The 27,700-nt window shown below is 43.8% G+C and overlaps 1 protein-coding gene across 9 annotated transcripts in view; it reads right to left on the bottom strand.

The window, feature by feature from the left end:
• mcf2l2 (MCF.2 cell line derived transforming sequence-like 2) overlaps positions 1–27,700 on the bottom strand; it is a 111,423-nt gene that overhangs the window by 70,164 nt on the left and 13,559 nt on the right. For 4 of the 9 annotated variants that reach the window (XM_084354230.1, XM_084354226.1, XM_084354227.1 and 1 more), the window contains exons 2-11: positions 11,540–11,623; positions 8,144–8,258; positions 7,753–7,843; positions 6,477–6,596; positions 4,407–4,523; positions 4,172–4,321; positions 2,099–2,223; positions 1,867–1,981; positions 1,565–1,684; positions 1,236–1,427 (exon numbers count right to left, since the gene is read on the bottom strand). In XM_084354230.1, coding sequence (XP_084210356.1) covers positions 1,236–1,427; positions 1,565–1,684; positions 1,867–1,981; positions 2,099–2,223; positions 4,172–4,321; positions 4,407–4,523; positions 6,477–6,596; positions 7,753–7,843; positions 8,144–8,258; positions 11,540–11,623 — 1,229 coding nt within the window. Of the gene's footprint in view, positions 1–1,235; positions 1,428–1,564; positions 1,685–1,866; positions 1,982–2,098; positions 2,224–4,171; positions 4,322–4,406; positions 4,524–6,476; positions 6,597–7,752; positions 7,844–8,143; positions 8,259–11,539; positions 11,624–16,461; positions 16,782–27,533; positions 27,685–27,700 lie in introns of those variants that run through there. The other 5 variants (XM_084354222.1, XM_084354229.1, XM_084354225.1 and 2 more) reach the window with 4 other exon arrangements.

Genomic DNA, 27,700 nt, shown 5'->3' with positions numbered 1-27,700 from the left:
GGGATCTTAAGGGACAAAACATTGATTGTTCTTCATGCATTCTTGTGTTATCTGATCACAGGAGGAACGTCTACTCACAGGATATGAAAGATAAAAACCTTGAGAATGTACAAAATATATATATAAACAGGAGCGGGAGAGAAGACTGTCCAGGAAACTCTGCACCTCTTCAGCACAGAAGAAAAGATATTCAGTTTTTAGACGTTATTTTCTGGATAATTAAGTCCTCAGAAGTCGTTCTATTATGTCGACCTGCCATTTCATTTGCCATTGTACAAATTTACCTGCTGAAACACTTTTAGACCAAATTACGAGTTTCAATAAAGACTGTGAGAACATAATTAACAGAACATTGTGGCTCATTACAACTTTTTTTTGGAGTTGTATTCATAATTCCTCTGTAATAATGTCACTGTGCTCCTCAAGCAGCTGATATTGGCAACACATTGTTTATCTGGAGGTCAAACTGAAGGTGAGTGCGACTAAAGTGTTGACTACAGGGCGTCAAGGAAGTAAGTCTGTAAACTTCACAACAAAGAGTTGCCGTAGTTAGTAACTTTGCTAACCTGGGGCTTTAATTACAGCCCGTCTGACCGGTCTGACTGCTCGTGTTTCCTCCCTGTCACTGAAGTCACCGTGGGCCGAGATCTCAGCACATGCAACCACGGCTGGTTTCATGTTTCACTACAGAGCTCAGACAGTCTCACGTGTTTGCAGTGTTTGTGGATGTCACTCTATGACAGCCAGTGAATGCAAAATGGATGAAATTAAAATAACTGGCTGTTTAGATGAAGAGGGAGCAGAAAGCTTGTGTCCAACAATTAATGTTGGGGAAAAACTCGCTGTAAAAAGGGGCTGAAACGTTGTGACTGAGGTGGGGGTGTTTGGGTGGGGTGGCAAGATCTTCTATCTTTACATAAACAGCCTACGAGCTCAACAAATTACTGTTTTTAGCCACGCTGTTGTTACGGCTCTAGCCATGGCGATGACCAGCGAGTTGGTTAGTCTTCCACTCGGTCTAGACGGATTTAAACCAACACATAACTGGAGGTTTTTATCATATTGGTGATGCATTCCCATCAGCCTCATGTCTACTTTGTGTTGATGCTAATTAGCACGTTAGCATGGTAAAATGCCGCTCTATGATGGTGATCATGGAAAATATGCCAATATATATATATATTAGGCGATCTACATCAGAAATTCTGAGCTGACGTCTGCAGACATGTCCTCACCTTATCAATGCCCACGTGTATCTGCAGGGATTTGGACAGGACGTCCGTCTTCTTCTTGGCCTCGTTGCTGAAGTCGTCGCAGACCCGCCGGAGCTCCACGCATTTGGGTCGAATGGAGTCGACGGCGTAGTGGTTACTCTGGATCAGCTGGTCACCGTGCAGCGCGTGGAGCTGGGCCTTTTCTGTTGTGGGCTGGAAGAGAATCAATGCAGAGTATATCAGTTGTTTGGACATTGAAGGCCTCTCAGATTTCCGTGCAACAGTGTGTGTAATGGCTTTGTATGTGTGTGTGTGTGTGTGTGTGTGTGTGTGTGTGTGTGTTGACCGACCCGAGCCTTCTCCTCCAGTGCTTTCAGTTCCTTCAGCAGGTGTTCAACTCTGGCCACACAATCCCCGATATCTGACAGGCCGGTGAGACCGTCCATCAAACTGTCCAGAGACACTTTGACCTGCAGAACCGACGAGAGAACACTGTATTTACAAACTTCCCAACAGTTCATTAAGTATGTTTTTCAAAGTATGATTTTTTCTGTTTGAAGCTGCATGAGGAGCAGAGACAGAGGCGAGATCCAAAGGTTTGAGTCCAGAGGCAGCCAGGCATACTGGGAGACAGACAGATCTGCAGATATACCTCTCTGAAGTCCTGTTCAAAGTGTCGTAGCTGCAGGCACTGCTCCAGTTTCAGATGGTGTTTACACCAGAACTGTTCAAAGGCATTCTCCGTCTCATCCAGCTGGGCAAGGAGCCTGAAACACACAACAGGAAGTTCACGACACCACGTACTGGGAGTTACTCTCCACATAGACTACACGGGCTTAATATAGACTGAGACGCATTATATGATACGTAAAGGAAAGTCCTACCTCTCCACGGTGGTTTGGTTCTCCATCTCGTCCGGGTTGAGTTTGTGGTTCTCTGACTTGGCGGCCTGCTCCTTGATACAGCCCAACAAGGTGGTGCCCTGCTTCAGAGCCAGCTTCAGTTCATCCTGGTTTAGAGACACAGAAGCATCGAGAATAACATTAATGATGAACTTAGCAGAGAGTGCTGCACACACAGGAACATGTAGGTACACACGTTTGATACTAAAGCACATTTATACGTACTTCTGATAATCAAAAACATTTAATATTTGATACTTTTACTCAAAAATGACTCTCAGTCACTTTTTACAACACTGACTGATCTGCTCTATGCAAAGTGTGCAGGATGTTTTCAGGGGGCTGTTACAACTTGCAGTGCAACGCTCTCATGACAGCCAGAAGGCATCTGTCGGCTACTTTTCAGTAAACCTGCTGTATTATATTCATCTACTTCTGCTCACACATACAGATCCAGTCCCTGGAGACACAACGGGATGCTATTTATTGTGATTTGAGATTCAAAAAGTGTTAAAAGGTTTCAACTTGATGCAAAATGTCCTCCGATGTGAAGTGAATAACTGACCACCAATTGGCAGATTTTGATTCCCTTTGGGAAATTGAATCACTTTGTCCTCAATTCAACTGTGAAAGACTGTAAGATGATTTAAAACAAAGTGGGGAAAATGCATCAGAGGCTTTCCAATGGTCTGTGACAGGATTATTCAACTGGCGGCCTTTAACAACCTCATTCTGGCATTCGTTTGATCACAAAAATTCTTCATTTAAAAGTTTTCAGGCTGTTTAAGCAGAGAGAGAGAGAGAGAGTCAGACTGACGACCTACTTCTAAGATTAAAAGAGGTGAAGTGTTTTTTCTGTACTTCTGTATGTATAATGTTTCTTTTTTAATTGCGAAAACTAATAAACAAAGTGGAGAAAGAAAACAAAAAGTTTATGTTTTAATACAATTAATTTCCGAGATTTACCGGTCAGACATTGGGAACGTGACAGTCTGGCCTCTTGGCACTTGGCACAGATGACTCAGTGTGGTGCAGCACATTACCCACTGAAATCAAACTAACTCGTACGTTGTATGTGCGATGATGTGTTGGTGTGTGTATATTACTGTATTTCGATATCCGTTGTGTATTGATTTAATTACACTGCACATTTAAAAGCCCAACGAGGGAAAATACTAAAAAACTATAAACACAGCAGGTTCATTCTCTGTATTGGATCCATGTTAAACTGCATCGTCCCGATTAAATACGATTCAAATAAATAAAAATAAGCCCTTTCAAAGACAAGTATGTCCGTTACGTTCATACATAAGCTCAACAGTAACTACTAAAGCAACTAAACGCAAGCTTAAGGCTCATGAGAGGGGAAAGAGAACCTGCCACTTTTAGCTCATGTGAGCAGAGTTCAAGCTCATCACTTCCAGTAGAGAGGCTCGGCTACTCCCCGTCGTGCACCTGACCCCTGTCATGTTGCAGTGGCTCCTACAGGGTCTTAAGGAGCCATGCTGCTGCACTTTTATGGCTCTACTTCTTGAGAAAGGGTTCGCCTGTAGCTTTCTGACAGTCAGCTTGAAAGAGCAGGAGAAGCTTTTTGAACTTTTTTCCCCCTGATGTGGGTCTGGCTGAAGCGTCGGCACTGAAGGACGTGTGAAAGACATTTTAGGTCCATGTCCTTGTGCTGCAGGCTCGGTCACACCAGCATTTACAACAGAAGAGTTTCAGAACAACATCAGTGTATTTCAGTGAGACTGCTGCTGACTGTGGATCTGCTCTGTTGATCCACAGCACATCATCCGCTCTGTGCTGACCTTTGGTTTACATCATATTTTGGACTCTGGTGTGACCAGACATAAATGTAACCTTAGTTAGTAACAACTAGAGTCTTCTCAAGGAGGATGACTTTTTCTTTATTTGACTCACACACATTACATCTGCGAACAAGTGGAACTTGTTTTTCTTTTGTTTGCTGCTGGAGCTGACGAATCTGGTTCAGCCCAACCAGTTTGAAAATCACGCTGTCGTGCGTTTATTGTCCATGTGTCGGTGCTTAGTCACCTTGAGGTTGTCGTGTTTGTCGGTGTGTGCTGTGAGCAGGTCTTTGGTGCACTGGACGTCGTTGGGCAGCTCCGTCTCAGCCAGGTCGGTCCCGAACTTCTGTAACATCTGGGCTGTGGTTTTCACTGTCATGGCAAAGTTCTCTATGGCCTGAGGAGAAATAATCCACACGTGACTCTGCAGCATCCTAAAACAACTGCTACACTCGCTGCATTGATGATGTGTGTTCACTCACAGTCCGGTGGTGTATCCACTGACTGTGACAGTACTCCAGGCTTCCTCCTAGCTCTCGGGTCAGCTGGCCTTTGTCCACGTAGCCGTGCAGGTCCGACAGAGAGTTGAGCATCACAATCTGCAAAACACACTCAACGGATCAGGACGAGCTCTTCAGATCACGACCTACGTTACGTAACAGTAAGACGAATCATGATAACGCTAATGAATTCAGTAGAAAATTAACCTTCATTAAGAGAAAAATTGTGTTAGTGTCCTTTAAAGGAGAAGTTCACTGGTCACACAGCTCTGTAATAACAGTGTTAATATGTCTGTTGTGGCTCCAGAGCGAGCACTAAGAAGGCCTAATTTAAAAATTGTTGCTTACATGTGATCTGCATGTGCTGCCAATGTTTTTACCCCAACTATTTTAATCCTGTTTGTATTTTCTGTAAGTATAATATGTCACACACTAAGAGAGATACTATCTGGGAGCACGACAGGCAGGAAGGGCTGAACAAAAGATGCTGGTGTTGGTGTTAGTTCCTGTGTTTTTGGACTCCGGCTCATACCAGAGATCTGGCGCTCAGAATAGATCTGTGGTGTGAATATGAGAGTAGGTGCTGAACATAAAAAAGGTGGTGCACATTTCAGCTTGCAGTGGGCACGGCTGTGAGATGAGATGTGGTGGGTTGATAGAGTTGTTGGTGTTAGCGTGGAAGTTGATGCCATGGGAACTCAAATACACTTACAGACATCTCTGCTTTTATCTGTCAGCACTACAATACATACAGTAACCACGTGTGGTCATCTGTCATCATACTTTAGTGTCATTCACATAGTGAAAGTAAACATTTTTGAACGTGGTCTAATTTTTTTTCAAGTTGTAAAGTATTTCTTACACATTAGATTAAAATTTTCTACATGCATGAAAAATTACAGCTGATAATTTGGGTGTGTCCATCACATCACGCTGGTCCCCACAGCACCAACGTGCTTCGACCAGACTCATTAAAACACGTGATATGGAAACAAAACAACAGAGTTTGAGCAGTGTGGGATCAAATCTATCTACGAGACTCAGTCAGAAATCTTCACATACAAGGTCTTTCTTCAAAGTTTTGTTCATGTGATGTTTGATCTCGTTTGACTTCCTTCCTCAGCCTCTGAGTCTCTCCAGGAAGTTACAGCAACAAGTGATCAAACTTAAAATTACAGATTTCTCTGGGTTAGAACACAAGTTAACAAAATATATAACAAAGATTTAGTTGTTTTTAGTCGTTTCTTTGATCAGAACAGGTCGAAGCCGTTGCCAGTCTATTTATTTACACACTGTACATATTGTAATATCTGTCTGCTGCACTGTTTATACTGTACATACTTTGCATTTCTGGTTAGACGCTAACTGCATTTCATTGTCTCTGTACCTGTACTGTGCACAATGACAATAAAGTTGAATCTAATCTAATCTAATCTACTCACCAGAGTAAAGGAAATGCCTTCAGTAAAAGGTAAAGCAGTCTTGTGACTTCACACAGGTTTATATATATATATATAATTATAAAACACTGAGCAAAGCTTCTGCAGTGCATCAGCACCTTACTCCCGGCTCCGAAACAGGTTTGAATCCAAAAACACATTTTCACAGCAATTACTGTAATTCTGCACGTTCAACTGATGCCACGAAAAAATGATTTGCACACCTCCAATATGAGATTTACATCTCTGTCAGGTAAAACTCAGCTCTCTGTACAGCGTAAACCAGCTTCTACATTCATGCTCACAGATGCGTGTGTGCATGAAATTGGATGTTGTGCACAGATCTGGTATCAGACGAGGACATGTTGACTGGTTGTGGTTTTAGTTAACAAAGGCAGGGCACAGCATCAGCCCACAGAGACACTGATACTGCTGCCACTGCCCCTACAGGCTGACACTGTGAAGCAGACAGCGGGCTGCGCACTGCATCCTGTACTTTCTGTACAGACTTCATGGTCACATCGTTATTTCCTCATGTATTCAGAAAAACATACATTTTCCCTCATGAATGCAGCCCATAGAGCTGATATGGTCGAGGCTGAAGCATGCTTACCGGTACCTTCATTTTAAAGTCATCCTTGTGCAGTTTGATCCCGATATCTGCTATGGCCCTCTGGAAGAACCTGGACGGCCTCAGCACCAACACCAGCTGCAGGTTTCCAGGAAACGCCCCCTAGATAACACAGCAGCATGTCAACCTACAGTGAATCTCTACCATCGCCTGTGTGTATACACATAATGTGTGTGTGGTGCTGTTATCAAACCATTAAATATCAAATGATTACATCAGTTTATTCAGATACTCTGACACATGACTAGTTAACGGTGCTGACTCATAATACGGCTGAAGTCCATATACATCATACAGCCCATGAGCTGAGTCGCTGAACTAACCGCTGCCTCGGCTGCAGCTCGTCACTGACTTCTGTTTAAAGGTGAGTCATGTGAAATCTGTGTGTCGTCCTCCTGAAGACATCGTTGTGTTATCTGATGATCACTGCATGACTGTCAGTACAGCAGCCGGGCCTCAGACATCTAACATTAGATCTAAATGTGACACTGGGTGAAGATTTCCCAGGAAACGTGCAGGTGCTGCTGTCGATCACAGAAAGTACAGCAAACATCATGATGAGGGATTTTTTGTTGTTTTTTTTTCTGCTTTTGCTTTAATGGTTTTGAAAAACTATAAACTTTGACCTCTTCACACGAGGGTCGAGGTTAGTAAGCAAAACAGTTTAGTTTTTTCCATAGACTGCCCTCTAGGGGACAAAATCACATATTACAACACTGAGCTTCTCCACAGAGGAGGGGAAGAGTTCATTCCAGTAAAGAAAGAACAGAAACTAAAGCATAAAACACTTTATAGTTCAGACTATTATTCCTTTACATGTGCCGTCAGAGTGAAATAGGCCTTTAGACACCTGGAAACTGATGCATCAGAGTATTTTACATCTTTTGTACTTCATGTAAATCATAACGTGGGCGTGGGCAGTGTCAGGTGAGCTGATGGTCACAGCTGTTAGCTTGTTGGCTAAACACACTCTCCCTTATAATGCAGCAGCAGGTTGGACCTCGACTGACCGCTGCACACTGAGATCAGGCATGTTGGCGTGTGAGATTTTTGGTTTTTAATTATTATCTGTGAACTGATTTGTGGACCGGATGCAGTGAAGACCAGAGGAGTCGCACAGCAGAGAGTCTTTGTTGGTTTGTTTGGTTGCACCTGACATGATGCTGTTTTAGATATAAACATCTAAACGTATATGTGCGCGGGATTTATGTTATATTGTATTCGAGTGTGTGATGCGAGGCGTCTTCGAGAAACTTACAGCGATCCTGGATAGCGAGGCCTTTACCGAGCTCCATTTGTCCTTCCGCCGGTCGATGATGATGACGAAGCCGATGCTTGCAGCATCCAGGCTGGAGTCAGGAACCAGAGAGGGACATGTGACTGGACTGCTGCTTTGTGCATGTGAGCATCTATGCAAGCCATAATCAAACCTGCTATCATTAGAGGTTTACTGCTCCTGAACACACAGAGCTCAGCTGAAGAGCAAAAAACATCTTCCTCACTTTACAGAGTTCACCTGCAGGACCGCTACTACGTGGATGAAACCATTATCTTATATCTGGAGGAGCTGAGGTGTCAGCCAAGTTTAGTTTACAGCAAGTCTATATTGTAAACACTCATGTTTGTTAGTTTTGGGAGTGTGTGTGTACCTGGGGATGCTGGTCAGGTAAGTAACGACGTTGAGGAAGTCGTCCTCGGGCACTTCACTGAAGCCTGAGTACTCTGGGAAGGTGATGATGGGGGCGCCATCTTTCCCTCGCCCTCCTGCAACACACAAACACCACACACACATTTAACACAAACCCACCCTGACATTGTCTGACAGCAACACACAGACGTCTTGTCGTGTATCAATTTATACACATTTTGCACAATATCAGCTTGAGTTGAAACTCTGTCGTTTAAAATAGACGTCTGCTTTGTGCCGACCGTCCCGACAGCAGAGGACTGTGGGTTGAGGAGGATGAATAGTGTTCCTGAAACTTTGATCTGTATCCCAGAAAGTCAACAGATTTTATTCTTTATCTCCAAAAGAACGTCTGAGATTTTATCTTCCATGAATATAATGAACTGCCTCTCTGTTCAGCCGGCTGTAGTGAAACTAAACACTTAATCTCTTTAAAAGCAAAAACATAAAAACCAGCGAGGAGGAAACATTTTAAGAGTTTAAATAACTTAGTCATGGAAAATCTTGTAAATCACTCAAGACACAAACGTTCCCATTCAACACCCACGAAAAAAAGTCACAAGATGGCGACCTTGAGCTAAAAACTCCTCCAACCCCTCAGCTGACAGTCACTGAGCAAAGCTGTGTGTAAGTTTGGAAATAACCAACACATGAAGTGCAGAAGTGTGACTGAGACTGAGTCTGACGCTGACTCACACGTGTCACACATTTCACCTCCTCTGCTGTCACCTTCAGTCTCACCCGTCTTCTGCCAACCACATTAATCCAATTAACTTCCTGTGATGGAGGAGCTACACCTGACGCACCGCAGGAGGAGCAGGACGTGTTTGTGTCATGTGGCCTCACATACTGTTGGAAAGGCTTGTGAGGAAGGTAACGCATTGACCTTGTCTTAGCAAGGTGACCAGAATATACTACAGGCTCTGTGAGAGCATGTAGACGCTTTTATCTGCCTCAGCAGAAGAGGCAACGTCTATTTATCTGAGGCGCTACTATTAGAGAAAATACATGAACTTATCAGTGTGAAAAAGCCTCTTGTCTTCTGATCTGCTCCCATCTGTCTCTGTAAGACAGTTTTAAGTTTAGCTTTGCAAAAGATTGGAGTGACTTCTCTTCACCAGGTGACCCAGAATCATGTGTTCTGACTCTGTTGTGTGAATACTCAGTTGTTTGCAAGCAAATTAGCCATATCAGCGTTCTCTCTGGGATGAGTGAAGATGTGCTGATATTGTGTTTTCAGCTCGTTTCACTGCCCCCATGTGGACAAAAAAATCACTTCACGTAGGTTTGAGAGCTCCTCCAGCATCGTTCCAGTTCATGTGACAAAGTAAAGAAAATAAAGACTATAATATCCATCCAGAGTGTCGACCCACATCCTCCTGAGAAGGCACACTCACACACACACTCACAACAGACACACACATGTGGTGAGAGCCATAAACCAGGCCTGTGTTCAACTTATGTAACTCTGCAGGCAAGTAATGCTGAGAGAGGGATTTTTGGAAACGGTTGTTATTCGGGCTGTTGTGAGAGGACTGAGAGAAGGAATGAGAGGCATCCCCGAGGAACCACACCGGCTGCCGTGCCGCCGGTAACAACACATCTGGAAAAGTCCGAGGGCGGCAATAATCCTACGTAAACATTTAAAAATAAGATGATGTGACTCTCCAGCAGCTGGAAGTGAATAAGCCTATGATAAAAAAAAAGTTGAACTAATTAAAGTTGATATTGTTAAGTTAAGTCTTACTTCATACATGTTCAGACAGAAGCAAACGGACCGGTCGTCTACTCTAACGGCCTTGCGTCTCCACATGGGCGTGACGAGGCTGTGGTGTGTGTGGTGGACATTTACTTTGCATAGTTCTCTCAGGAGGTCGTTGGTAACGAGAGGAATTTAGGATCACATAAAAAAATGCCCCCGAGCTGCGGATCAGGCGTCAAAAAATGTGGGTTGGATTCCCAACGCTTTGGGGAAAATGTGCTCACTCGCTCTCTTGCCGGGATCAAGACGAGCTGATAAACCTCCAGTGAAACACGACGTCAGGTGGGATTAAACCAGTCACGTCCACATTCTGCGAGACTTCCTCCTCTGTTGTATTTTAACAATCATGATCAATCACTCAGCTGATGGGCTCTCTGTGAGTGTTTCCTCTGTAATGAGCATATTACTGATTTCTATGTGGTTTCCTCTCTGAAGAGAACCAAGCAGCTGTTTTAAACATTAATTCCTTTTCTTCTGCGACTTGTGTCAACGAGAAACTGAATGTGCGGCCACATCAGAGGCATTTAAAGAGAAATTTGAGCTCCAGTAAGCGTGACGAGAGGAGGAGGGGAAGTGGCAGTGTGAAGACGAGGAATCTTCACTGCATCAGTATCAGCATGTGGGTCCTCACTGTTTTTACACTGTGACAGGTATCATGTCGACAAGGGCGTATTTGCTGATCACATGTTGTTGGCTGTTGCTCAGCCTTAGTTTAGTCTTCTGCAGGTCCATATTAGCGTCTGTGTTCATATTTCTTTGTCATAATTTCACACCAGAATCAGCAGCAGCCAGATTCAAATGAAGGTTTTCTTGGCGATAGTTATTTTAAAGTGACGGGGACAAAAGTAGTGAGAGTGGGGTATGTGGTAACAGTCACTATAGACTCGCTGTGCTACAGATCAGATGTTCGTGGTTCAACAGCAACTCCACCAATTTTACACACAAAGGCCGTTCTGCTATTTTCGAAAGGATCCAGCCTGAGAACAAACTCAGCTGTATGAAGTCTTCTGTCTGCCTCGAGGAGCTGCAGGATCTGGAGACAGGAGTTTAAAAGTCTTGAGTTTACTTGGTGTTTTTTGAGATAAATCCACAGACGGCTAAAAGCTAAAATCTTTCGTCTGTCTCGTGTGTTTTTAAACTTTTTTTCTTGGCAGATTCTTCATAAAAACCTTCTCAGGTTTTATAAAAAAGCAGGTCAGTAAACAGAGTTTCACATGGATGGTTTTGCCTTCTTCAAATCCAAATGTGCTTTTGATTTCTGGCTGAAGCAGACGCACAAGTCGACACATGCTTCCAATAAAAAAACAAAAAACATCCAGAAACAGAAAGTTGCTGCAGATTATCAACAAAAAGTTGAAATGTGAAGTTTGTTTTGCAGAAATTAGATTTTCAAAAGTTTAAAAACAAATAACAATAAATTCCAGCACACATTTCCAGGTTTGATGCACCAAACAACAGACTGCTCTTTAATGTTGCCCCTGAGGAACTCAACATGATTTCTTTTAAAGTAGCCATGCACTTAAGTAGAAAGGGCCATAATCTCTCTGCTGGAGCCTCCACGTGTGAACAGCAGGACGCTGGAGTCGTGCTACGTACCTGAGAGCAAGGCAAACTGGCGATGAAGCTGCTCTATGATGTCGACAGCCAGCAGGGGCCTGATCTCCTGCTGCATGATCTCATCTGAAAGGAGGAACACACACTGATCAGATACAGACAGACGCAGCTGGGACATAAAAACATTCAAACAATATAAATACAACAGTCAGGGAGACGGAGAGGAACACCGGAGACAAGTCAGCCGGGTGAATGGGTTCGAAGATCCGGTCGGTCTGATCTCTGATCGGTTCAATGACGACACATTTCTTGTGATTTCACGTCTTTGAGATTCTCCACCAGTAGAAGCAGCTCTTATTCAGTTCATCACATTCTTTCAGATTCACTATAAAAAAGGAAAACTGCTGTTTCACAACAAAACCCACCGCGAAACAAAACAGAGGGTCTCACAAGAAGTGGAGAAGTCGTTAAATCCAAAAAGTTTAGCATCTGCCCAACACAAATTGTGGAAGACATAATAAAAGTCCATTAATTGCAGATTATGGACCTCCAGAGGGACATCAGCCCACTTACATCATGTTCACTTGCCAAAGAAAAAGCCGTTTCCCTGCAAAACCTGAGAGTCTGACTAATACCTGAACACCAAGCAAGCATCAGCCGACTGTTTGATGTACTGTATATTTCTCTGTTCAGCTCCATCTTAGAGCTCGACCTTTGAACCGTGGATCACCCTGAACAGTCCACATCTTCATCATATGATTTATTTGATGTAAGTTGTGAGCCTGCTGAGCCGTAGAGACACGTGATTTAAGAGCTCTTCTCCCACAATTAGAAAATACTCTCTGTTCACGTCCTGTCATCACATGGAGCCTCTTCTGTAACTATCCATTTCAGACTGACTCATGTAAGAAGCTAGAACAGAGTGTGTGTGTGTACCCATGTATTATTGCTCTGCTATTCATGGTTATTATGGTTCCCCTGCAGCCCGGAGCTCTGAGCGCAGTGTGCGGCGAACAAACCGTTTCTTTGTCGTTCAGAATAAAGACGTGCATTAACACCGACTGTACTTTAATACTCTGAAACATGCTTGTCTAGGTTGTGTGCTGGTGGGGGTGGGAACAGACGGGAGGACAAGGAGAGCACAATAGCCGGTAGTGAGTCCAGACTTTAATGGAGGAAATATCAATGTACCTCTGTTCTTATATCTGAGTCTGCTGACTGAGGATATTAACATACAGCCTCTATCACACACACCAATACATACTCACCCAACATATGTGTTTTAAACAGCACATATGTACCACACTGAACCATATAGATATTTAAAGGCCTGACACAGCTCACGCTTTACTTGGAAATGGCATTTTGTCCGAAAACAACAGCTAAAGCTAAAAGCTTGACGTGTACGTGGATCACAAGTTAAAGGCGGTTCCTTACTGTCTGGTGTGAATGCTTCAGGAGGAACATGAGGTCAAACTAAAAAACCTTTATAATCAGTCTAGTCAAGCTTTATCCTACAATTCACAACAACGTGGGTGAAGACTGGTGGAAGGTTACTGAGGAAGACCTCGCTGAATGTCTTTAATAGACTTTATCTAAAATGAATCCAAAACAAACAGCTGCAGAAAACTATTAGAAATGAATATGATGGTTCATTTTCAAGGATGAAACCCCACCGTGCCCCACAGACGCAGTGGGTCAGAGGATCTTGTTATGTAGCTCTCTAGGAACGTATCGGCAGCGTTATGCAACCAGAGCCAGGCACCTCGGCTCTGCATTGTTGGAAACATCAAAGTAGAGAAGGAGTGGTGCAGACAGACGTGATGTACGACCACTTCAAGGAAATTCACCTCTGGATCCAGGCTGTTTTTAGAAACAGAGGTCTGAAGAGGCGGTGGGCAGGCTGAGTGCAGGAAGCACTCACGTAAGCAGATGTCAGGTTGTGTTATACAGTCAGAACACACTAATGGACCCGGTGGGGTTCTTGATTGGAGAGATTAGGTTTCGAGGGTAGAAGCGAGGGAGTAACATGGCAAGAGTTCTGTAGTCGTTTAGGACAAGCTACAATTTGCTGCGAGCGAGTCAGCTGTCATTTGTTTCTATGTTGGGCGGCTGCTCCTGTTCGGTCCGACCACAATTATGGTCGCAGGAGGAAAGCTTCAAACCCCGAAGAGCCTCTTGAAAGGACGGGACATTTCTCAGTTTGACAAAGGGAGTTCCTACCGACAGTACGAGAGCTCTTAAAGATGGACGACTGCTGCAGAGCGATAAGGAAAGGTATGCTGACACTGAACCGAAGATACTGTACTGAGATACATTAGCGCTTGTACACGATCAGCCCACAAAAACGCACAACCTCCGTCCGGTGCCAAACTTATATGTTAAATGCAAGAAATAGTTTTTAATAGTTTGTAACATCCTTGTGAAGTGAAATCCATTTCAAATTTTAAGATTCATTTATTGTCCACCTCACCTGCAATTAAGTTTATTGACAACAACGTTTCGGAAACCGAAACGTTGTTGTCAATAAACTTAATTGCAGGTGCGGTGGACAGTGTGCGGAGGTCTTTTTCCTGTTTTTTTGTCGGCCTTCGGTCTTCTCCTACGCACCTGTCGACCTCAAGGTGAGCAAAAGCTGCACTCTGAGATGAATTTATTAAAAAACTTCAATTGTGAGCAGACTGGACTGTGATCGTACATTAACCTCATCTTGACGCCCTCTCAGCTTCATCACTTCCTGGATGATATTTGCGGTGCAACGCGACATCCTTGATCAGAATGTCTTTTCTGCGTGCAGGCTATGAAAACACATTTCCTCCATAGACGACAATAAAGAATGAATCTGAATCATAACATGCAGTTTCTTTGCGGCCTAATAAAACTAATAAATCTTCTCCTGCACAGAACATATGCCTGAATTAAAACAGCAGATCTTGGAAGGCGTCTCCATGGCGCTGACAGCTGACTGAGCGGTAACACACACAGCTGATTCAACGCCAAGTTGTCAGGTGTCTAAACTCCATGTTCCCATGGCAACACAATGATGGTGCCAACACCACCTCACCCCATGTCTACACACACGCACACACCCCGTGCACACACACCTTCGTTGTCACCTTCATCTGACTGCTCTAAATATAAAAAGGATTAGGCAGCATGCTTTCACACGCCGCCGTCACTGCCGCCGCCGCCGCTGGTAGTTACAGACAGATGGAGCTCGCTGGGATTTAACCTAATCACAAACACAGCGTGATTTTGGCGAAGACGAAAATCATCTTGGATTAAACACGGTGACACAAAGGCAACATGCCATTTCTTGCTTCTACTCAACTGTGTTAGCTATTTTACTTCTATAAAACATTCAAATAATTTTAAAAAAAGGTTTCTTGTTCTCTTGTTTGTACTTTTTAAGCATTTATTCATACTTCAGAAGTTACAGGCTACAGAGTTAAATTCACCACTACATTTGTCCATCCCAGCTTTGAAATACACACTGATTCAACACAAAGTTCAGTCTCGCTCTATCTTAGAGTAAAAAGTGATGTAAAAAAAATCGCAGTAACTATAAAATCCAACCAGAAAACCAAGACGGACGGCAGTGAGTCTATTTACTGCACTCGGCCCTGGTTGGTCTGAGCGTCGGCTGCAGTGACTGCGGTCTGTGACAGCTGTCTGTTAAAACAGAGATTAAACTGTGTGAGAGCAAATCATTCTGAAAATAGGTTTACATAAGACACAGGCCTTTAAGATGAAAAGCAGAATATGGCAACAAAGTCACAACAATATTTCTACTATTGTTATAAAACATGATAATGAATGTCATGTCAGCATTTATGTTGCATTCAATAGTTTGATGTTTTTTCCATCAGGTTTTTCATTTTCTCGAAGATGTTTGACACCAAATAATCAACCTGAGCGGCAAACGTTGGACATTTAAAACATGGTGGATGAGATTTAAAATGGTTCAAAGGTCATTCTTCAGTTCAGCTCACCAGGACTGTGTTTATCTCCCCAAACAGCCAATGCTTCAACTGTACAACTGTTATCTGTGAGCTAGCCAGCACACACACTGCCCTACTGGGCGGAGTGTGTCTGCTGATCACCAGGAACACTTCAGTCCATTCTGTTCTTCTCCTTTCCTGCATTTTACTTTGTCTCCATAAAGCTCTGGGAAAAATTCCTCAAACCTCCCTGTCGAGCGTCCTGCTGCGAGCGTTGAGCCTATCATTTGCTCTAACCATATGTTTGCTGAAATGCGAGCATGAAACACTGTTGTCTCGCTGACCACATAGTGAGTTTATCACCGTCATCGCAGAAATATCAGTGTTCATGACGACCAACAGCAAACTGAATATGACTCATATCCCAGAGACTGATTCCTGAGGCTGAGCGCCAGAAAAGCTACTTTACTTTATATAACTGAAACACAATAAACAATGTGTGAGCTTCATGTCCAACCCTCCATATGTAGTCTTATTATGCATTGAACAGACCACTTTAAAATGCCAGGGGAGCCATCAGAGAAAGATCCCTGTTAAAGCACAAGTAGATCAGCTGTGACCTCGGGCAGAGCCTCAACGCAACAGTGTGAGGACTCAACTAAACTCCACCACAAGACGTCTGCAAGTAAAAAGGAAATACTTACTGGACTAAATCACTTTACCAGCAGATTGTAAAAAGGAAAAGACTTGGTGAAGTGGAAAAAAGATGACACCAGGCAGACGCAGAGAAGCGTGGCTGGCAACAGATGTGTGTGTGTGTGTGTGTGTGTGTGTGTGTGTGTGTGTGTGTGTGTTTCTCCTCGACAGTCTGCTGTTGTGTCTAAACACAGCCCGTGAGAAGACACAAGACATTGTGTGTGTATATGACACAGCACATGATCATTTACACTGTAAATCTGCAGCTGCACACGACGTTTGACAGACAGACACGCTGGATAAATGAACTTGATGCGTGAACGTTACCTATAACGTGTCTGACACTCTTCATCCTGCCACCTCGCTGGCTCGAACACATTCACAGACGTAAAGAAAGTAAAAATCCTTCCAGTTCTCTCATGGCATCCAACACGACAGGGGACAGCGTAACATCCAGTCTGTGAACAACAGCTGCTTCTTCTTCATCACCATCATGATCCTCATCATCAAACTCAAGCTGTTCCAGACATCCAGACAAACAAATCACGTCTCCTCTCTCTCCTTCCTCCCGGCTTCACACACACACACAAAACGCCAGCCGGAGCAGAGCCCTGAACTGTGTGTGTGTGTGTGTGTGTGTGTGTGTGTGTGTGTGTGTGTGTGTGTGTGTGTGTGTGTGTGTGTGTGTTGTTGCATGCGTCTGTGGTCAGTTTTTCCAGCTCCAGCGGTAGTGAAAGAGCTCTCCTCTGAGCAGCAATCGGCCAATCAGGAGTCAGAGAGGGAGGGCACAGAGGAGTGTGTGTGGAGGGATGGAGGGAGAGAGAAATGTAGAATGGGGCTGAGCTGCAGTGTGTGTGTGTGTGTGTGTGTGTGTGTGTGTGTGTGTGTGTGTGTGTGTGTGTGTGTGTGTGTGTGTGTGTGTCTGCGGTGTGTTTATGAGGACCATGTCGGCCTGCCAAATGTGAACAGCCTGTGAAGGTAAACTTTATAGACCCACATGATGGGCTGAAGCGTCTCTTCACCAGGTTTCCCTGAAGAGTAAAACACCGGGTCCACTCTTTGCTGCGTCTCTAAGCTAACATTAAGCTAGCAGCTGAAATGGATCTGAACCACCGTCTGGCTCCTGGTGAGGTGGAGATTTGGTGGGGACTGAAGTCAGTGTCAGCAGATGCAAAAGATGAATCACATCGTGTGGCTGGTGCAGATGCTTCATACTTTCTTTTCCAATTCAGAAGAAGATCTCAAGCATACAGACTCCTGGGACTGGCCCCTGAGTATCAGGAAGACACAAAGTTCTCCATCAGCTGCCACCAAACGGCTCAACTTTCCCACCAGTGTCAATAAGACACTGTCAACATCAGACTGGACAATCTGGATGAAGCATCAACACTGACATCAACGAAGAAATGCAACATCACGTCAGCTGTGCCTTTGCAAAGCTCAAGAGACAAGAGTGTTGAACACCAAGACACACCAGTACCAACCAAACTGCTGGTACCATGAGACCTGGACGAGCTACACTGGACACATCAGAGCCGTGGATGTGTCAAACATCAGTGTGTTAGAGGAAGTTCACATCGACTGCATCGTCACCATCATAAAAAAGACACATTGCAATAAAGTTTGTGGTTCTAGATCGACTTCAGCCTCGTCAAGACGCATTAATGATGATGATGATGAGACGGTTGGTTCCTACTTAAGAAATGTATCTTTAAATGCAAGTCATGCAGATTATTTAACTTCAGGCTTTACTTTGACAGCTGGGCATTGTAGTTTTTAGCAAATATTACTGAAACAGGAGGAAACTTCACATTAATCCATATTTGGTGCTCTGGTGAGTGTGTGGGTCAGCAGGACAGTGAATGAGAGACCGAGTCAAAATAAACTACAGTGTGTGGTGAAGAAACATGTCACCAGTCACCCAGCGCATCAGTGTTGCTTACTTTTGTGGTTTTCTTTGTTTTTGGACAACAATTGCATAACTCATATGTTGTAAATCAGCTCGTCGTGACAAACCAGAACAACTAAAGAGAATACATGAGACCGAGTAGCACCAAGAGCCCAAAACAACCACAGCAGAGAGAGGGAACAACAAGTTTAAGGAAGTTTGGAGCTTTTTACTTTCCGTGTTGGATCCTTTCACATTCAAGGTTCCTGTTTTATTTTGATTTTATAACCAACACAATCTCCTGGTTTAAAACAGCGGAGGAACCACAGCTGCAGCACCGCTCTGTTCTTTTCCACTGCTCATAGCATCTGAACGAACGTCACACAGTGACAGAATCACATGTAAACACACACACACATGCACACACACACACACACACACACAACCTCCAGGACACAAACACAAATATGGAAACGCTGGACTGTAGCGACTGACACACACACACACACACACACACACACACACACACAGTGGCCACACAAAACTGCACATGCACACAAATTCACATGTGGACACACACACACACACACACACACACACATTGTTTTCGATACAATGCCTATCGAGCTGTCAGATTTGTTCTGGGAGCTGCTTCCTATAAGAACATAAACTCTGCTGTATTCCCAGGAAAGTGATGTGTGTATGTTCATTATTCTCATTATTGTGTACAAGTTTACAAAAAACAAGAACTTTGAGCCAAGGAAGTGAAAAAAGCTCGACCCGTGGTCAGACGGTCCGATCACATTCTTGCAACACAGTTAATCACATGGATGTCTGCGGTTTATCAAGTGGCACCAGATCCACATTAGTTTCTTACACTATCAAACCTTATTACTGTTTCCCATGAGCTGATATATGTGTCGGTCATATACTGCTCATGTTCTTTGCAACATATATATTAAAGGAAACTTGACTTCACGAATGTTTCTGTTCTGGGATCGATTCAAAGTTTGGACAGATATCTAAATATCTAAACGTTCTGACACCAGAGGTTCTGGTAGGGTGAGATGGACTTCAGTCACTTTGGCACTTGCAGGTATCATCCAGGTTCAGAGAGAGAGTGTAGCTGCTGGGTCCTGACCCTGTCACTGACCATGGGAAAGTCATCTCATCACAATGCGATGTTCTGTGGGAAACCTTGGGTGCTGGCATTCATGTGAATGGCGCTTGACACGCACCACCCATCCAAACACTGTTGTGGACCCAGTACTCCCCCTCATCACAACAACACTATTGTATTTTTAAAGCATCCAGCCGCGTTGTTGGTGACAAAACCAGGTGTTTTACGCCAAAACATGATGTTTGATTTTGTGCCTAAACCTAACCAGACCATAAGCACTTCATTGTCACATAAAAAAAAAAAAAAATGTAACATACAGAAAGGAAAAGTAAATTAAATAAATCCTTGGTTTGCAGATGTGAGAGCAAAGGAGGAAGTCAGGTGACGCTGTTGTCGAGCGTTGGGACGGGGGGGCGGAGGATAGTTCAACAAAACAACACAGTAAACACTGTTTTTTGACTCATGACCACGATCACTCCCTAATCTTAAGTATGCAGTAAGTGTTGTACTCGTGAGAACGAAGGTCCCCTTTCAACTCCAATCATGATCTTCCAACAAACCATAACAAGAGTGTTACATACATGTAATATATACAAAATATTATTTAGAAAAAGTACAGTTTTAACAAGGATTCGTAAAGTTTTCAACGGGTGAAGACAGGATGTTTTCCTCCTGACAAAAACAAAAGTAATGAGCGAATGGAAACAGGTGCAAATATGTCTCAGTGTAATTTGGTTCAATGTGTACATGAACCTCATTAACACACAACTCAAACATACCAGACACAAACAGGATATTACTATACTGTGTGTGTGTGTGTGTGTGTGTGTGTGTGTGTGTGTGTCTGCTGGGTACCGACCCTGGTGTCTTAGCTCAGTCTACCTTGCTGGTTGAACGTACCAGCAGACCTCCCACACTCTCACAATAGAGTCTGTGTTGAGGAGCTTACGTAACAGAGGAGATTACACTGAACACTGGGACACTGAGTCTGTCTGATGCTGAACCAGTAGTGGACCACAGGGCTGATGATCATGCTGTGCTGCACCTCTGCTTGTATCTGGACGTGTACATTATTTATTTTTCTTTATCCAAGCAGCTCAGAGTGTACTATCACTTCCAGGTGCTTTAAGTTTAGTAATAGTTGGTTATAATGAAGGTCACAGGGCATAAACTGCTGGATGCTGGGTGTGATGATATACATTACTTGCATGAACATGCATATCGTGGCAGTCTTCAGTTCCAATGCAATGTGTTATATACTGTAGGTACATTAGCTTTAATCTGTGTTTTGTGTTTCTGTTATATTCTGTGCAAAATACGCTTTTACTGTTAATGTTGCTTTTGAGGACGTCTTTAGAAATGCACTGGTGCGTCTGCCATTAAAGCTGGGAGAGCTAACTCATGTCATGTGATCAGAGGTGATAAATGAGGATCAAATGATGGGACATGAAGTCGAGCCATCGCTGTGGTCACCTCCTCTGGTCTGTCGTGAGGCCTCAGGCGCTCACAGCTCACAGCAGAGGTAACACGTTCACATTTCAAATCCTGATCTGCAATCCATGAATAGGGAACATTACGCTTTACTCTTCACTGGTTAACTTAAAGTTTGTTGCTAAGCTGTTTCACATAAAGCCCGTCTCTCCAATATCGACTGTAAACGAGTGTGAGAGTGCTGAAAGGCCCTCAGACCTGCAGTCTGCTGCTGTTTGTCTGAAGGTAGAGTCAACATGGGACCAGAGCAGCCTGAGCCTTCAGGACCTGAACATCTCATGATCTGCCCCAGCAGGGGCAACAGAAGCCCGGACTGCAGAAGCTGCCCACACACTCACACAGGAGGTAAATACACTCATATACACAAGTACACTCTGGATATAGGTTTGCCGCGGGCAACACTTTATCCAGAGGAGCAGCGGAGAATCTCAACGCTGGGGACAGAAGGCAGGTAAGTTTACCGTAGATCAGGCGAGGCGGGCTGGTCAGAGAACAACGGGGAATCAGTCCGAGAAAAAGTGCTGGAGATTCTCGCCTGAAGGCGAAGAACAATCTGACAACGAGCGTGTGGAGGCTGGACTGTATATACACCAGGTTGAGTACTGATGAGGCGCAGCTGTGAGAGCAGGCGAGTAGAGTTGACTGGTCAGGACAGAGAGGCAGGAGACAGGACGATCCTCGTGTGACATAAATATCCTGTATCTAATAATTAAAATATATCAGGTTGCATGGGTATCACCACAAGTGTACACATACACTGTAACAGTTCAGATCAATTCTCACATTTCTCTACACTAGTTCACTTTTTCTGAACTCCTCACGCGGCACATGGATCTGCAGCACATCTAAAAACATACAACACAGAGCGCCTGTTTATGTTCCTCGATGACCACAGAGGTTTACAGCTTATCTCAGGATGGCGTCAGTTTTCTCCATCTCCGTACCTCAACCCTGCAGAGAAATCCTTCTCCTCGTGGGACTGGAAAGTTCATGGCCAATGGGCACATGATCTTACATGCAATGCAGACGATTGCCTCGGAGGGATCAGGGATGCAAAAGGATTACTTCCCAGGAGAGGACAGAAGGTTTACCGTCGATATGAACATGTTGCACTATTGTATTTAAATATCACTAGCTATCCTATGTATGTATCATAGTAAATATCTATATTTTTGTATCGCATCACCTGGAATTTCAATCATTTTGTAATTATTATGTGATTCAGTATTTTGCACTTTGCATTTAAGGGCAGTATTTTGTGTTTACAGGTTTTTAAACTGAAACTCTGAAAACCAAATGCTGAAATGAAGAAATGAATGAAATGGGTCGGAGTAATAACTGTGTGTCACACAGACCGTCCTTAAAATAAATGTGACTCTGTTGCATGAACTCCTCAGATAATGTATGTCGACCATGAGAGCTGTTGACTGACTGTCACATGTTCATAAACCTTCCTGCCCAAAGGAGGACAGCAGTGCAGAGAGTGCTTGGCCTACTTTGCATGAAAAAAACAAAAAAAAACCATGAACCTCTGCTTCGCTCTGTGAGGGAGTCAGACCATGAGTCACTGTAGAGCTCACTCGCCCACTGAGAGGCTGAGGCTCAGTCGTAGTCCTGTGGCAGTGGATTTCAACTCTGGGTCTATTTTGATGTAATTGCATCAGAGATATAAACAGACAGACGCCGAGGTAGATGCTTTCTGACCCTGTTAAAAGTAATAATGATGAATTATTTATAATGTTTCCATTCTTCTTCACTTCTCTCTTTCTTTTCTTCTATTTTCTCTGACTTTAATTGCAACAGCATAAAAAAAGACACTCTTCAGTCACACACACACACACACACACACACACACACACACACACACACACACGCGCGCACACACTGTGCAGGGCTTGTGTTGTTTTTGGGTGCTGGTTCCTCGCGGTCCAGGAGAAGGGGGGGAGGGGGGGTTTCCTATCGCTTCTCAGGAAGAAGGCGTCAACACAAGAAGACAATCAGAGGATGTCTAATGACAGGATCTGCTGATAACAGGGCTACCTCACACACACACACACACACACACACACACGCATTATTCCAATGAATATCATTATCACCTCATGAGACGTGCACTGTGCTGACAAACAGGCACGGGCCTGATAATGTCTTCACACCAATTATAAAAAAAATAATGTAAAAGTCGACGCTACAAATGAACGACATCCTTCTGTCACATGAGGTTTTGTGCACCTATGTGGACGTGTGTTAATGTGCGTGTTATTGTCTTTGTTGTAAATCACCATGAATTTGAGCAACAACAGGGTTTCAGGAATATTATATAAAATATGTTATTAGAGCTGTGATAGTGTCTGAAGACAGGAACAAACGTGCCTCATAATCAGCCGTCATACAAAGTAAATGAACCTTGACTCAACGCTGTTAACGCCGAAAAATACATTTCATGCCAACTGAGTTTATCATTTATTTCTAACTCAGCACAAAATCCATATTCAAAGCTTTGACTACTGGCGCAGGTGTCGCTCAGTGGAGTAACTGCTCAGAGCCGACCAGCTCTGGAGGAGAGGGTCGGAGTGCAGAGCCCGACATTTTGGAGGAATAAACCCCGCTGTCACATCAGCGGGGAGAGAACCAGAGTCTCTGGTGAGTGCTGAGTTTAGTGTGTGGCCTGAATTCAAACACACAGACACACACACACCCTCGCTACGTGCTGTTCTCGCTAGCTCACGGCTACAATCCAGAGTAAAGTTGACTGTTTGGGGTGAATAAACACTGAAGGGCACCATCAAACAACAACCGCTGCTGATGAAAACCCATCTAATGTGACTGAGGGATAAATGAACCTGTGGATTTTTCTCGGGGGTGGACAGTGTTGGAAACAGTTCGGATCATGTAAGAGCAAAACTCAGGATTCAGATGAGGAACAACTCCTGTTACTGTAACGGGAAAAACTAAAGAAACCTCAGGAAGAGCAACAGAGCTGGGACCCCTTTCCCAGAAGCGACACCCTTCAGCTGTGGATGAATTCACATGAAATGAGACATGACTCAGTCCCATCAAGAGTGAGGCTCACTGATGTGATTTAACTGACACTCACTAAATAAGAGACGCCTGCCCAAACTGACTACATGTTATCTCAGAACAATGTGTTGGTATGATCCAATTGTTGCAGCATATTTAATTAGCTGTTAGGAAATGATTACATAACAAACGTTATTTCCAGCCTTTCCTCAGAGGAGATATCGTTGATGGGAGCAGAGGGGGCTCTCTACTCCGTCTAATATGAAAGTATTTTACTTATCTTGTTCAGAGTCAAACTGTAACGTGTCTTCTGTATTATTCATTGAGCTTTTCCTCTACATGATGTCATTATTCTCCCTCTGAGGAACGCAGGATTGCACACGGCTGCCTCGATTTCAGCATTACCTTAATAACCACTGCGACCAGAAAGTTAATCCTCTGGGACTCTGAACTCTGGAGTCCCCAGATAACCCTGACAGACTGCTTCTATTCCTTTTCTGTCTGGTTCTGTTGACAGGTCACAGACCCACAGACACCAGAATGATAATATAACAGGTACAGCCGCCCTCACACGAACTGTATTCAATATGAAATACGAGTGAACAAAAGAACCTCAACTCAGACGTAACACAGGCCCTTAGCTGGCGAGACAGAACCAGCCTTAACTTGGATCGGATCATCCAGCTGGTGTCAACAGAACATGAATCCTACCTCTGTGTAGCTTGTTTACCAGCCACAACTCAAACCCTCCTGTCAGGAGACCTTCTTTGTACACAGTCGGAGGTATTAGTTTTATTCACACTGCGTCCAGCCTCAGTCCTCACTCTCTGACTCTCTCCTGGACGTCATAGCGACAGGCGACCAAACAAAACACACCTCACGTTACCTCGAGTAAATTTGTAGATGCTCTGGATTTGAACATTGTTGGAAACATTTGGGGTAATGTACACAACCCAACATGATATAAGAAAGGTCTAGTCGTTTTTGGACCAAAATGGCTAAATTCCCGATAAAGGTAAGGTAAGAGCTGCTAGCTTGTTTAGGTTGGTACCACTGGTGTCCAGTTGAGTGTTAGAGTAACTTGCCAGGTTCAGCATGCAGGTTGCTAGCTTGGAGGTTTTTGCTGTTTCATGTCGGGATGTTTGAATGATGATGAGTTATGATGCTGAGCTATTAAAATGCTGGAATACCATGAAGCCCATGTTTGCAATCACTGCGATCAGTTAGTTCTGATCATTTAAGTCAATTTGCACCATCAGTGTTCAGCACGTCACCATGTTAGCTTAATATCTACAACAAGACAGGGACCTATCAACTTATCAATAGTTTCAGTGGCCGTATGTGTCGGTGTTTTCATGATTACACCAGCTTTGCAGGGATACTCGTGATGATCCTGCAGAACTTACATTGGGGTCCTCTCAAAAATAGGCTACAGACAGTAAAATACTACACAAATGTTGAAGGGAAGCATGGGATGAAGGATGGAGGGATGGGTACATACTTCTCAGTGTGGCTGATTCAGTCTCCCGACACACCCCCAGGAAGTGGAAGTAAGACTCCATCTCCGCGGTGGAGATCCGCACGGTGGAATAGGCTGGTCCATATTGACCACACTTTGGACAGCGAGACAGGAGGGTGCGGCACTGCAGCATGCCTAGAGCACCCATCTCAGGTCATAACTCCACCTAAGTCCGACAAGCCCGTGTGTGTTTCTATCTACTGTGTCTGCACATGAAGCCTGCAGCAGAAACAGTGGAACGATCCATGGTTCCCCGATGCCTCTGCTGTCTGTGACACACACACACACACACACACACACACACACACACACACTGTCACGCAGACCCAGTTTTCTCTCCCCTCCAGCAGTGCTGCTGCAGCTGTTCCTGCATGTGTACCTGTCCAGCAAGGTGCCTCTAACCTCCCTGCTTCTCTCTGTCTGTCTCTCTGTATCCCATAATCTCTGCATTACAAAGTAAATCCTATTACAGGACATTTGCATATGCCCGCCCCTGTGATGACCTCAAACAAACAACTACAATCTGCTGCGAGGGAGTGACTCCACGCTTTTACCTCTGTCCACTGCAGACGTGTTATTTTGAGCAGCAGTGCACCTGGATTACAGCGATGCAGTCAATGTGAGACGCATCACGCCTTCTGCAGCTTTCTCAAACTCCTCACCGATCTGAGACGCATCGTTTTTATTTATAATAATTGAAAAATACATTATTTTTATGGAAAAGTTACACTTAACTTTATATGTAATAACTGAACAAGCACAAGTTTATGTTTTAGTCTGCATTCATTTGATTTAATAAGACTAAGTTATTTAATTTATACACATTGACTCAACATGATCGCAAAAAATTGCATTAAACGTGACACTTTACATTGAACTCATGTAACAATTAGATAGAAAATGTAAAGTATATGTAATTAAAATAGTCACTATAGTTGTTAAAAGTCGCTGTGTTAGGCATGAGTGTTGAGACACACGTAAATGTCTCATTTCAAAAACAACTTAAAACAGTAAACATTGCGTGGATCACACAGAAAACATGTTGACAAGAGGATCTTCAACATGTCCAGAAAACGTGTATTCAACTTTTAAAATGTGTATTAACACATAAACAACAACAACAATATATATCTCCTCTGAGGAAAGCTCTCTGCAGGGCTGACAGTAGTGATGTGTTTGGCCGGGACTGCCTCAGACTCTAACGTATCCAACATAACATGATGTATTTATCTTCTGATCTCACCAAGTATCCACCAAGCACCCCACAGGCGAACCTGGCCACAGAATAACCAAACATGCATTCGACACGCCCTCCGGATCCACTCGGCACGGCACACCGACTGCGTTTGAACGTGTTTAAAATCAGTAAAAAGTAACTTCATCTTTTTTCTTGAAATCAGTTACCTTTGGTCAATAATGACTCATGCGATTGATTAATTAATGTTTAATGTATGTATTTTATGGGATGACCCTTATTGATATACATATACTGTGTTGGTTTGTTGGTTATGTGATGTCGCCTAGTTACCTGGACTCCTCTGCTATCTGCATCTTCTCATAATGAAAGATTATCTAAGCCGGAGCAGTGGGACCTAATTTTCTTTGTTTCACATTACATCATTGAACTTGTTATTAGCAGATGTTTCTGTATTTGCAATGATGTTCAGACTGATGCGGCAAGTCAAGAACATCCAGCTGAACGTTGTCGACACTGATACATACAGTAGAGACCTGAGGTCTGTCGGTATTTCCTTTGCACATCACACATGATTAAAGTGATTAAAGTGAGTGGAATCATTTGTCCATACTGCTGGCAATTATGTCAAGATGTTTTGGGGTTTTTTTGTAGATAATGACCTCAGTATCCCCAGTTCCAGAGAGTTTGGACATTATGTGAAACATAAAAAAAAACATCGAATTCAGCCATTTGAATAAACAGATCTACTCAGAGTTCCTCATCCCATGTAGTAATATCCTTTATACAAACATGTGCTTCACAGAGTGGTGAACCTCGCCCCATCCTTGCTTGTGAACGACTGAGACTTTGGAGGATGCTCCTCACATACCAAATCACGATACTATCTCCTGTTACCAGTGAACCTGATCACCTGTCCCAACTTGTTTGAAACGTGCACTGGATCCTGAAACATTCTTCACACTGGGCGTCTGTTTTGTTAAATGTTTAGGGGGTCCGATCCCCATCATGTCCAAGTGGCACCGAGCACACAGACAGGAGTACATCATGTCCCGACAGGTGCTGACCCTCCATAACACATCTACAAGTTACCGGGTGTGTCGCCAACACACTCCACACACACACCTGTAACACTGTACAAACAGCCAACATGTTCATTACTTACACATCACTGATCCCATGCTGCTGCTGCTGTTCTTGCTCTGTGAAAAAATCCACACAGACAGGAGGGTCCGAGCCACGCGGCTAAACCAGCGCCGAGTCCGACGTCCGCAGTAACATAACACACGATGCACACACGTACAGGTCCAGTGACACAACAGTCCAGTCCTC

The sequence above is a fragment of the Pagrus pagrus genome (genome assembly GCF_965226575.1).
Source record: "Pagrus pagrus genome assembly, chromosome: 6".
Taxonomy (NCBI): Eukaryota; Metazoa; Chordata; class Actinopteri; order Spariformes; family Sparidae; genus Pagrus; species Pagrus pagrus.
This window is presented reverse-complemented; position numbering and strand designations above follow the sequence as displayed.